Source organism: Episyrphus balteatus, chromosome 1, assembly GCF_945859705.1.
Source record: "Episyrphus balteatus chromosome 1, idEpiBalt1.1, whole genome shotgun sequence".
Lineage (NCBI taxonomy): Eukaryota > Metazoa > Arthropoda > Insecta > Diptera > Syrphidae > Episyrphus > Episyrphus balteatus.
In genome coordinates this window covers 120,882,309-120,895,861 of record NC_079134.1, presented here as the reverse complement: position 1 = coordinate 120,895,861, position 13,553 = coordinate 120,882,309, and the positions used below count along the sequence as shown (strand labels likewise).

Genomic DNA, 13,553 nt, shown 5'->3' with positions numbered 1-13,553 from the left:
TCAAATCAGCGCTAAACAACAGTAACGTATATTTTTTTTACAATTGACTCGTTATAATTGAAAGTGGTATGAGCCAAATTTTCCATGACTTTCAAAAAAATGTCTATTATTTTAATCAAGCGTACATAATTTTAAAAAAGAGGAAAAAGATTAATCAAAATATCAAAAAGAGGGATTTTTTTGACAATTTTGAAAAAGTAGAGGGAAAGTGGATTGGATGAAAATAAAATGCACCACTGGGTCGCACGAACTTGCTCTTAGAGTTCAAATTTTTAAGACTTTTTATATAGAAACTTGGGAAATGTAGGTATATAAAAACAAAAAAAAAAAATAAAATTCATTTTTCAAAAAAATAAAACAATATCTGAAATCAAATCGCCCCACAAAACAAGTATGCAGTTTTATTTGATATATTAAGGTTCATTTTTAGAAAAAAAAATTTCAAAATCGTTATAGCCGTTTTTTAAAAAACTAATTTTTTATAAATAATTTTTTGTAAAAAAAGTTTAAAAATAAAATTGGTATGCCATTTTGTAGAAATAACTAATCAACATCTAAAAACAAAATTTCAAAAAAATTCAATGTACCATTTTCGAAAATTTGATTTTTCAAAAAAAATTTTTCAAAATTTTTTTAAAAATCCAAAAATTTTTTTTTTTAAATTTTATTTTTGGCTTATGTTTAAATTATATAAATGCTTTTGTATAAAAAATTTCGTTGAAATACAAAAAGCAGTTTTGCAGAAAATCCGATTTGAAAAAAGCGGTCCTATGCCAGGTACCGTTAATAATGATTTTCAAAAAAAAAATTTTCTTCAAAAGATAGACCTTGTTTAAAAACTAACACTTGAATTTTTTTAACAAAATCGTTGAAGCCGTTTTCGTGAAATTAAACTTTTCCGAAATTTTTGTATGACAGGTACCGTTATTTTTGGTCCAAAAAAATTAATTCCAAAAACCTCCTGGAGTGTCTCCAAAAACTGCTACATAGCAAGTTTGGAGTCAATCGGTCCATCCGTTTAGGCTCTAGTTCCTTATACAGACAGACAGACAGACAGACAGACAGACAGACAGACAGACAGACAGACAGACAGACAGACAGACAGACTGACAGACAGACGGACAGACGGACTTCCGGGATCCACTTTTTTTGCATTGTCTATCATCGTAATGTCATGGAAAAATTGTATCTCAACTTTTTTTTTTTTTGTACGAATGCATAACTTGATATATAGTACCTATATCGCAAGTAAAAAGAGGAAAAACGCCTCTTTATAGGCGCAAAGGTAGCCCTGGTTCGATGTTTTTCCAAATATTTTCTTTTAATGACTCTAGTGACTATGTAATTCTCGTAAGATATTAAAAGAAATCTTGAAATGAAAAATATACACATCAAAAGCGAAAAGTATCATGAGAAATGTATGCAAAGGATCGCATGCAAAAAGATATGAGATTTTAAATTTCAAAATTTTTTAACTTAACTTTAAGTTTAAACTTTTTTTTTTTTTATTTTGAGTTTGAAGCTTTTTCCAAACCATATTTATTTATAGTAAGTATTATAAGTAGTGTCCCCGTTATTAGTATTTTTTTCCTAATTTAAGCATTTTTTTTACAATATTTTCCCATCCCTGCTGCCTAAACAATCTAATCCAACCAAATGCGATCTTTTTTCCTGTTTCGAGTTTCTACTCAACCTAAAAGCCCTAACTTTTTTCCCATCTTATGCGAATCTGCATGTATAAGAAATTTTGTTTGTTAATTTCATTGTAGATATTATTTTCTTTCAGTGCGTGTACCATCTCCATGAGGGTGCTATTGGTTTCTTATGTTTTATATACCTATTATAAAAATCAACCAAATGGTTTTCTTCTAAACAATGTTATGCTAAGAGATGTAGGCTCATCGGTTTATGTCTATGGATAAATCCGATTATAGAAAAAGACTATTGGCACAACACTACTTTGAAGAAAACCATTTGGTAGATTTTTAATCTTAAAAACCGAAAAACATTTTGATTTTGTTTTCAATAAATTAAAAAAAAACACACAATTTCAAGCATTTTCTACTCATTGCTTGGATGCAGCTAGCCGCCTTACTTTCGAGTTGAATAAAATAGTCCAGTCAAGTTATACTTTTACTGAGAAATTATTCGCAACTACAATTCGGACTCAAAATTTGAAAGTACACTAGTACAGAAACTAAACCTACCATTTTCCCCAAAAATTTCGGTGCGACTTTGGCCGCCATTTTGTTTTGAACAGTTTTGCGACTATCGCTTGTAGTTCGGCTAGTTTTGGTGTAAGAGAAAAATGTTATGTGAAAAAATTGCAGTAAATTTTATTTCCCACAAAATATGCCAAGTAACTTTTTACCCTAAAACCTACCATTTAGGAATTATAATGAATTTCGTAAAATGGTATGCTCACTTTTTTTATATTTACCATAACTTCTTTTTAAAAACTTTTATCAAAAAATTGTTGCTAAAAAAATTGATAAAAAGGTGTTTCCAATTGTTTGTACATTGTTGTTATTCATTTACTTTTGTATGCTCGTAATTTGTTTCTGTGATATAAAACTTAAATTGATTGTTATTAGACTGAAAGTTCCCAGAAAAATTTGAAAACAAATTCAAAAGTCTGGGAAGTTATAAATCGCGGCATTATTAAGGTTATAAACAAGAGTTTTATAAATAACGTGAGTAGACTCTTTGACATTCTAACAACTCTCAGCTGGTCAAAATCGAAAATTTTGTAGTTAGGGCCTTTACGAGATTATGGGCAGTTAGACTTCTTTAGTATCAAAAATATAGGTAGTTAAATTCTTATAAGTTTTACAAGATTAACATGTGGTTTGATTCAAAGTTAATTTTGTTTAAAAGGTATAGGTTTCTTAAAAAAATTATGATTATTATAATTAGATATGAAGAAGCAAAAACCTGAAATATTTATTAAAGTGGACGTGGAAAAACCTTGTTAAAATTGTTGTTTTTTTTTTTTACTGAAATCAGTTTTGTTAGTTCTTGTTCTTGAGCGCCTATGGAGGCAAAACGATTTTGTACTACGTCGTATGAAAAAAAAGTAAAATTAGCAACACTTGCAATATAAAATAGGTACGTGCCTTTAGTATGATCGATCACATCTGTTTATGAGAAATGTTCACTGCAATAAATATAAATTCACTTTTTCGGTTTTAAATTATTTTTACTCCCTATTCACTCAGCGAAGCGGGTGGGATTAGCTAGTTTATTATAAAACTCTTCTTAATCTTTTTATCTATATCTACATCAGAAATCGAACAATGTAAATTAAGACTGAAATCAATTTTTGTGCCATTTTAAAGAATTAAAAAAATAAACCAAAACATTTAATGATAAATATAATAAAACCACCTAAATAAAACAGCAATATGGAAAATGGAAGTTGGAGCAGTTGTTGTTGGCATATTTCTATTTATTAAACTATCATATGCTCTCGGTAAGTAAAAAATAATAAACATGAAACTTGGTTTAAGCCCTATTTTATGTTTGTAAAATATTACATTAATATCGGTTATTTCAAAAATATTAAGAATAATTTTATTTTAATTTTTGTATTTCTTACATTGTACAATTTCTCTTCCCCCTTCCATAATGAGATTCAAAATGAAAGAAAAAATTTTGAAAACACTGATGCAAAATTTTAAACGAATTATCAAAACGCTAAAAACATTTTAGTGAGATGCTAAGTTAAAAAGCGACGGCTTTTAACTTAGTTAGTTACTAAAATGGCTTAGGTATTTTATTAAATTATTTAAATTTTTGCGCCATTCGCTTTAAAACTATTGGGGGTTTGTTCTTTAAAAGAATCAATTTGAGATCCGAACAAAATAATCAACTTTATTTTAAGCATGTATTACATATAATAAAAAAAAAATAGGATACAAATTTTGAACGTTGGTTTATTTTGCATTCATAATTCTTGGAAAAAAAAAATTAATTTCTATGTCATTTTTTAGTTTTTGAAAAGCAACCTGTTGTTTGAAACCAATTTTTTTATTTTTAAAACCTTTTCCTATTATTGTAATTTTAAGAAATGTCACAGGTTTTTGCAGAGCAAAAAAAACCAAAAAAAGTGCGCATACGCCACAGTGACCAACTTAGGTAGAACGCAAATAAGTTTCCAGAAAAAAAATTTCGAACCGTTTTATAATTTTTTAATAAATTTAACATAAATCAGTTTTTATTATTATTTCCTTACGTGACGTGAAGGTGTTAAATAAAAAAGCATTTAACATAAATATTCAATAACTTCTATATATTTTGTTTAGTTTAGGAATTAATTGTCAATTACAAAATTTAAGAGTGGAACTCGATAAGGCGGAGTCTTGTACTAAAGAGCTTAAATTGCGGTTTAACTTTTCAACAAAACAAGAAATTTTAATTGTCTTAGTTTGTATCTATTTTTAGTGTTTAAGTTTATTTTTTCAGGTGTAGGTCTATATGAAATTTAAAGTTTAAATTTTGAAATAAGCATACAATATTTCAAAACACAGAAACAATCAATCTACTACTTCTATGTAATGGATGTTGGTTTCCTAATTACGTTGGAATTAATCTCTTATTTCGAAAAAGAAACTTCATATCACATAAATCTCAGCACCATATAAATAGTTTAAAGTTTCAATAGGGCTAAAAATTAAAGGATTAAATCACTAAGATACTGTCATACTATTCAACTCATTAAAAGGAACCTGAATTCTTTGAATTCCTTGCTTTAAGGCTCACATCCAAAAGAAACATTCCACAGACTTAGATTGATACAAACCTACATAATATATCTATGTACATTAAATCGTATTACTACATATATATTGTTATGTTCTCAGAGCTTTTATATCTGTGTACTTTTTTTCTATCTTTTTCTTCTGCAGTGAATTTTTTTTTTTTTGTTCATACTCTCTCCATCATTAGGACAAATCTGCACCAAAGGATGCGAAGAGCTCTTAGCAATTTTATGCATGTATCGATGAATTGCACGACTGCCCGTTCCGTTCGGGTTAGGATACGCTGCTGGTTTAAAACGTACGAATGCTGCACAGGAGATTTTGTGTTGCTTGTCAGTTGTCTAGTTAGTGTAGATTTAAATCAACAGAATGGTTCGGGCGAACTTCTAATTGTAATTAGAAATAAAACGATAGAGGATGCGGTACTTTAATTGAATACGCCTAGTCCATTCCACTGCCTATCATCGTTTGGCGCGTTCTCTAGTTTTCATACACTGAAGCAAAATTTAGAAACCTACTCGAGTTGAGTTTTGTTCTTTTAATTCGAAAACTTAATCAATGTCTGTCCTCTCATGAAGTTTGGCAAGATATCTATAAAAATGTTTAACAGAATTAAACATTTTCCAAAATGTCAAAACTTTTCGTATCTATTAAAAAAAAATGTTGACCACTTTTTATTTTGGCAAGATTAAATAAAATGCACAACTGGGTCGCACGAACTTGCTCTTAGAATTCAAGTTGCTTAATTTTTTAAGACTTTTTATATAGACATTTGGAAAATGTAGGTACCTACTCTATGGGTAAAAAAAAAATAAAATAAAATTCGTTTTTTAAAAAAATAAAATAAAATCTGAAATCAAATTGCCCTCCAAAACAAGTATGCAGTTTTGATTGATACGCCATTTTGTAGAAATCACTAATCAACATCTAAAAAATTTCAAATTTTTTTTTAAATCCAAAAATTATTTTTTTTATTTTTGGCTGATACTAAAATCATATAAATGCTTCTTTACAAAAAGTTTCGTTGAAATCGAATAAGCACTTTAGGAGATAATCGGATTTGAAAAAAACGGTTCTATGGAAGGTACCGTTAATAATGAAGGTACCGTTAATAATTCAAAAAAAAACTTTTTTATTAGAAGATAGACCTTGTCTTTAAACTTACATTTGAATTTTTTAAACAAAATCCATCGAGCCGTTTTTGAGCAATTTCAATTTTACTAAAATCGGTATATGACAAGTACCGTTATTTTTGGTCCAAAAAAATTAATTCAAAAAACCCCTCTGTAAAGTCGCCAAATAATGCCACATACCAAGTTTGACATCAATCGGTTCATCCGTTTAGGCTGTAGCTTCGTTTACAGACAGACAGACGGACAGACTGACAGAGGGACAGACAGACGGACTTCCAGGACCCACTTTTCTGGCATTCTCTACCATCGTAATGTCATGGAAAAATGCTATCTTAAATTTTTTTTTTTTTGTACGAATGCATAACTTGATATATAGTACCTATACCACAAGTAAAAACAAGAATATAAAATTTCACCTAAAAAATGGTATTGGATGTACAGTACATATGTACCTAATTTTTTATTTAAAATTTTGAAAAGAGACCAGTATATAAATATATGTTTTTTTTATACTGAATAGTTTGTGTTCAATTGTTTTTACCTGGAATATACATAGGTATTATAGGAAATTAGGAGCGAAAATTGAAAACGAGATAACAATCAGATATGATATTACGTTGATAGAGAAGGCGAAAATATTGTCGGTCTGTCTGTCCATCTGTCTGTCAGTCTAAACTACAGCCTATAAACTATTGAAGCGCTTTTCTTTAAACTTGATATTTATGAATTTTGTAACATTCTTTAGGAGCGAATTTCAATATTCTTTTAAGGCCCAAAATTGTCATTTAACAAAAACTTGATAAAACTTACTTTTTTCTAAAACGACTCTTTCGATTTTGCATAAAATGTTGCTTTGACAAATAAAGTGCTTCTGTTAGAGTAAAACAAATATTTTTTAACCGTTATTAAAGGTACCTGTCATACGTCATAGAAACGTTTTCTTTTCATTTCTGACTTACACGTAAACTCAAACGATTTTGACGAAATTTTGTATATACATTTTTTTTTGCAACGTTCGATTCTTTGAACCATATTTCGATGACTTGGCCAAAAAAGGCTTTCAGTATTGGTTTGGATCTTCTCAAAAAAACCACCTAATGCATTTCTTGAGAAAATAAGCTTCAGATTTTGACCCTGGTCAATAAAGCATACCTTTTCTATTTCTTGGCGAACTGTGCTTCATCACTTCAGTTGGTTTTGTGACATGCTGCTGGCAAAGTCCTTTTACAAAAGTTCACCATATACAGTAGGTGGCCACATGATTATGACCGATGAAAATCTTCACAAATTTGTCTCTTATTCTTTAACTAGAAGGCAAAAAAATATTATTTTTTTTTTCTATATAGAAATTATTATTACGGGTATGTAAAACATTACGCCATTACTATTTTTTTTAAAGAAGTACTGTCAAAAAAATTGATAAATAGAGGAGACCACCCTTTTTTAAAATATTTCGTGTGTTTTCCTTTTGCTGCAAAAATATTTTTATTCTTTTCTCTCTTTTTGCGTGAATGGGTTGTTGTTCCGTGCTTGTAATGATTTGCGGTATTCATCCCCGGAAAATTACCAAACCTGTTTATTCTTTTATTTTCCTTCTTTTGAAAGACGTGACACGTTATGGCAGAAAGCCCACTGTGCAAAAATATAGGAGCTTAAATTTCTCAAGCCCCTTTTTTATTTTGGTCCTGCCTTTGGTGCTTTTCTGAGCTCGAAGAAGGTCTAATCCTTGCCCTGGGATCAGAGAACAACCCATCATTGATTGGGGATGTTAAATTTGTAAAGAACTCTGATTCGATCTGATCGCTTATTTTTCAACAATTAAAACCTTTGTTAATTCTGGAATAACACCTGAGTTGATAAAGAAATAGCTGATGGAGTGGCCATTAGCATTTCCTTGTAGAAGTTTTGAATACAAAATTTATTAATAACCATCGGTTTTGTTTATAAGACCAAAACATTTTTTTTAAACATAAATTAGGTTTCCAAACCATACAAGGAACTGAAAAAATTTGCGCCTTCCGCGTTGAAAAAAAAACGTCAGAAATAAGAAGTCAATGAACGTAGTCTTTAAAGATTGAAATTTTTTACAACTCTGCTCGACCTTTTATATCGCCAGTAAATGATAACACTGGCCAACTATTGATTTATGTGTATCAAATTTTGTGGGTTTGTGGTTTACTTCTAGAGGCTCTGTAGTTTTTTGAAATATGTATATATTTAATTTTTCACATTTGGGGGCATATTCATATAAATTTAATAGTTTTCCTTATTTTGAGCGTTTATCAAAATTTTTCAGAAAAAAATGTATTAAACTTAAAGTATCTACTCAGCAAATCTGAAAAACATACATTCGTTTCTTTGTAGGACCTTTGGTTTTTTCTAAATATTTTTATTTTTCACATTACGTGCTTGGGTAATTTCATATAATTCTAATTTCAAAGTTATGCTTATTTTAACAAAATATTTTTTATCAGAATTACCTAAAGTTTAAATTTCCTCTCAGTGTAAAAGGTAAAATACCTATTTATGTACGTATGCATGTATGCACTCTATATACTCCGCGTTAGGGCGACAAAATATTTCTAATTGAACTAACGTTGTCATAGCTGCATTAGTGATGTCGGATAAAATATTCCGAAACTGATTTCAGATTTGAATCAACAAGTCTTTGAAAATGATGGACCGGACTTTTGCTAAAGTTTCGTGTCTATGTTGAATTGATGATAAGTACCTAATACAAAACTACTATCCGCTAGATTAAGATCCAATTTATTTATTTTTTTTTTTTTTGATAAAATAGAATGTTAGTATCCTTTGGAACAACTTTTTTGAGTTCTTTTTTTTTAATCTCCATAAAACATGACTACGTGCAAACACACAGAGGTTCTATAGGTATCCCAATCTCAAAAAAAAAAAAGTCAGTATTTTACTGAATGATTACCACACTTTAAAGCACGTGACTTGTTTTTTCGCGATAAGTGAAAAATTGCACACGGTAGCAATGGCAGTTCTTGTGCTGGTTGCAACTAAGGAAAAATAAATCAATCCAAATCAAATAGGAACTTCAGACTTAGTTTATTGGTGGGTGTAGTAGTAGTATAGCTAAAAAAGCAATACATATACCTAGACATACATCCATAGAGGATGAAGCAAAGGGTACCGCACGTTTGCCATCGCCCAGGTTTTTCTGAGTCTGAGTTTGGGATGTCCTATAAGTTGCCTTCTTTTGAGAGTATTTTACTGGATAAATGCGCTAGGAAAAAGTTCTTATTCACTATCAGATCACGTGCACAATTCCACATCAGTGTTTTGCAGCAGAGCACAAAGCTTGTGTGTTAGGGATAAAAAACGAACAGGAGTACAGGACGTGGAATAATGTAGAAGATTATCAGCGGCGATAGGCTGCAAGCTATTTTAACTCTTTAAACTTGAACCGGAAAGAACATTTATGTTTGATTTGATTTGGTGTGTGGGTTTTCTATATAAAATTTCAAAGTTTGCATAAAACCCTATTCTGACTCTGGTTGGCAAGTATATAAAATCAAATGTTCTAATTTAAAATTAATTCATCACGTTCAGAAAACAATGAATCATATTTTCCTTTTGTTCTATTCAGGAGATAGATTATAAATTACTTCTCTTGTTTAGTTTGGTTTAGTTATGTTCCCAACAAATAAGAGATAGAATTTTAAAAAATTCTCTTGGATATTTCAGCATTCGGTGAACTGCAAGAGAAAACAAACAATCTTTTTTTTCTTGAACTTGTCAAGAAGATTAGGTTTCTTTCACGGTTCATACGGCTTCTGCGGATGATAATTCACTTTAGTGTAGTGTCTTGTCTAGTAGCGTACAATAGTCATAAATCATACAGATAGTAAATTAAATGGAGAACCTGGTTGCTTTAATTATTTCAGATATATGAAAATTTAAACCTGAGTATAAGCTTTACGCGTTATTTTTTTTATATAGTCGAAGTTTTGGTAGTTCTTCACACCAAGTAGTGTCAGAAAATAGGATTTAATTTTGTCCTTGTTGTAATTATTGCACTTGCCAATTAAGGCGTTATGTCAATAGTTGAATTTAAAGGCTATGTCTTCCAAGGTTTGGTTTCACGCGTTCTTAGTTGAATTTAACTCCGAAGGATTTCATATGTATAACTTGATCAGACTTGGTATATGTATAAAGCTCTTTAAAGCATTTATAAAGGTTAAGATTCTGAAATGGTTATTTATTTTATTTTGAAGTAATCTTAAAAAAACATTCTTACAGCTAATAGGTAGATGCCTCCCAATACCGAATTCAGAAATGTGCCATGTTGGCACCGAACCCGAAAGATAGCGGAGTGTTAAGAAACACGAATTGTTCAACCTCTAAGTGAAGAACAAATGAATCATAGTTTGACCCCGCACTATTCGTATGAAAAAGTGGTTTCAGTCAAATGCTCCAATTGCATTGTGCTTGCTTTAGGCGTCCCGAACAAAAGTCTCATAGGTCAGAACAAAATCGTATGACCAGATTTTGAGTTTTCGGTCAGTAAAAGTGTACCCCTTCGTACACTTATTTTGGTATTTTTTTTACTCATGTAAATGATAATTTCTCTGAAAATACTAAGGACGAAATTCATAGTCGTCATTCAAGTTGAGAAATATCTTAAGCATTTTCTCAAGCGAATCCTTATTCACAGTCATCACTAGAGTCGAAATTTTTCTCAAGTGAACGTCTGAGGAGGCTTTTTTACTTGAGGAAACGCTTAAGTTTTTTTCAGTCAATTGACATTAAAACGCAAGTGTCTTTGCGAGAGTTTTTTTTTGTATTTAACAATTAAAATTTGTACGAAGGACATTTTAAATAGTTTGTACATATTTATTTATTTTTAAATATTGTTTAATCGCGATAAATCAAACCGATGGCGAATTATTAAAAAAATGATTTTTTGATGGCAGTTAATTCAAAATTCAAATCAGTCAAATTTTCGAGTTTGAGAACAAAATTTCCTCAAGACATGATTTTTCTTTACTCAAGTGACAGCCCTATTTTCAATTCCCTTGAGCGATTGCTTGAAATACTTCTCAACTTACTTTAGATGAAAAAAATCTTAACTCGAGTAACGACTATGAATTCCGCTCTAACAGTAGAAACTTGATAGTGGTTAGAAGATATGACAATCTTTTTAACTGTCTTTAAAAAAATCTTGATATTCATTTTTTCTTGACCATGATAATTTTTTTACTTTGAGGCCAATTTTCTTTGAAAATGTGTGTAAAACATATTGTTTTAACTATAGCTATATTTTTATGAAAAAAATGAAAAATTTTTTTAAAAAATGGTACAAAATACATTATTATGAGTTTTTATGAACAATTTTTGAAATTGGGGATTTTTAGCTCCAAGACTTCTAAAATTCGGCTCCTTGCCTCTAAAATTCTCTGGCAACACTGGGTGGTTGCCGTTTTTATTATTTCTTTAAATTGTTTCTCTTAATGAAATGTTCCGTGTAGTAAATTATTCTTTGATGAGTTGAACCTGATGACTTGTCCAACTCATTTGAAACCCTTACATTTTAAAACTTGAAACGGATGCCTATTGTTAAGGAACCAAGTGAAACCAGTGACACTTGGCTTTCGAGAAATAAAGTCACTAAAACTCAACTTTAATCAAATTATATCCCTTTATTTCTTATATTGAATTGTATGGTAGGTATTGTTTTTTTTTTTCATTTTAAGATATTTTTTAAATAAGTAAATTTAACAATTTCATACTATTTAAAGTAATTTAAGGTTTTAAACTTTATCATGTATGTTATTACAGCGCCTTCGGAATTACTAATTCTCATCATAAGTCAAGAAAATAGTTACCACAAGCAATTAAATGAAAATCTCCGAAGTAATATATATAAGCAATCGATTTCGTTATCAACGGACCATGTGATCCACGTACATGTTCTGCATGAAATATTTAACCACCCTGGAGACTGGACCTTTCTGGCTGTGCTGCCCAAGCTTACAACATCCAATTTAATAAAATCAAATACAAAATGGATTGTTCTTTGCGAAGACCGAAGCTTAATTCAGTTAAAGCCATTGATAGACAACCTATCGCAAGAAGATTATACAAAGGTGAGAGCTCACATTTCACATAAAAACAAAAAGTGTAACATGAGTTTAAAGAAATTCAGATAACACGGTCCAATTCTCATTTTTTTTTTTAATTTAAGGAACAATATTTCGGATACCCACTTTATGATCAAGAGGCTACAATCATTCATCACTTTGCATTCTTTGAAAACCCCCGATGGTTTGCCTATCCCATGCTCCAGGCAGGTGTTATATTTACGGTTCCACTTGTCCAACAGTATGTTAAAATTTAAATGATTTTTATTCGTATATAATATATTTTATGTTTACCTGTCAACTGTTAAACAGTCTTGCAGAGTATGTCTCGAAAGTGAAACGTACAATGGATTTTTCCATAGATGCCTCCCATGAGCTGGCCCGATTTATTATGGAATATGTAAAACCCAAAAGTCACATGCACCACGAAACACGTACCCCAACACATGACTACGATGAGGACGACGACGACGATGTAAAGGATGTTGCAACCAAGGGATTTGTATCTCATGTTGCCATGAGAAACGGTGACAGCATACCTAAGAAAAAGGCCACTAGCACTAGCAGGATTCTCATGCAGCCAGTGCCGTACGTTTGCCCATCGGTGGTGGTAAAAGGACTCAGCACAGATTGTGCCTTGTGTGTTAATTCATCGGTTTCCTCATCCTGTGTAAGTCCACATATATCTATACTTTTATATATCCTTTGTTTATTTTTTGTAGAAAACCTTAAAATTTAAACTATATAAAGATTTGAAATAAAACCTTACTTTGAAATATTTAAAATAAAAAAAAAAAAAACAGTTTAAAAAATTCCAGTGTCCTTAAACCAGGATAATGGTATATCCCAGAAGATATGAAAATATTTTTGGTTAAAATATTTTCTTAGATTTTTAAACTGTGCCTCAAGGAGAGCCAGCCAACAAGAAGAAGATATGCAAAGGAAGTTAAAGTTTAAGTCAAAATTTATGAAAGTGCCTCTCCAAGAGAGAGAGAAAGTATTTTAGCCTGAAGCAACAGCATTTGCATAATCTGCAGGGTGTCAGTTTGGAAAAAGCATTTTATATACAAAATAGACAAGGTTGCAAGTTGGTTTGTGGGTTTCTTGTTTAGAATTGTAGTTATTTTTATAAAAAATTAAATCTATGTTTGTATGATGTTTGTAAAATAAAGAAATGAAATGAATACAACAGTTTACCTAGATGGATTAAGTTTAAGCCTTTAAGTAAAAGTGGCAAGACCTATTCCGCTATTCTGAAAAACGATTATAGTCAGAATATACATATCTTCAATGAATCTTTAAAGTTTGAATGTTTTGCAAGTTGAAACCATGAAACCATTTGTATTCAAGCTATCCTCTTTTTTATTTATTTCATTGTCGGAGAACCAGATTTGAAAGGCGTTACGTTTTTATTTAAAAAAAGCTTGGTAGCATAATGGTTTGAAAACTTCATTTTTACTTCCAGTCGTATAAGAGTTTTGATAGGTATACAAACTTCAAATCCGTAAGCAGATCGGGAGACGGACACAATCCCAAAATTTTGAATCCAG

General features: G+C 30.4%; 1 protein-coding gene across 7 annotated transcripts in view; it reads left to right on the top strand.

The window, feature by feature from the left end:
• LOC129920509 (beta-1,3-glucosyltransferase) overlaps positions 1-13,553 on the top strand; it is a 35,970-nt gene that overhangs the window by 8,869 nt on the left and 13,548 nt on the right. For 4 of the 7 annotated variants that reach the window (XM_056001842.1, XM_056001833.1, XM_056001818.1 and 1 more), the window contains exons 2-5: positions 3,339-3,472; positions 11,702-12,009; positions 12,108-12,244; positions 12,316-12,673. In XM_056001842.1, coding sequence (XP_055857817.1) covers positions 3,412-3,472; positions 11,702-12,009; positions 12,108-12,244; positions 12,316-12,673 — 864 coding nt within the window. In that variant the 5' untranslated portion in view covers positions 3,339-3,411. Of the gene's footprint in view, positions 1-3,286; positions 3,473-11,701; positions 12,010-12,107; positions 12,245-12,315; positions 12,674-13,553 lie in introns of all 7 variants that reach the window. The other 3 variants (XM_056001823.1, XM_056001805.1, XM_056001796.1) reach the window with 1 other exon arrangement.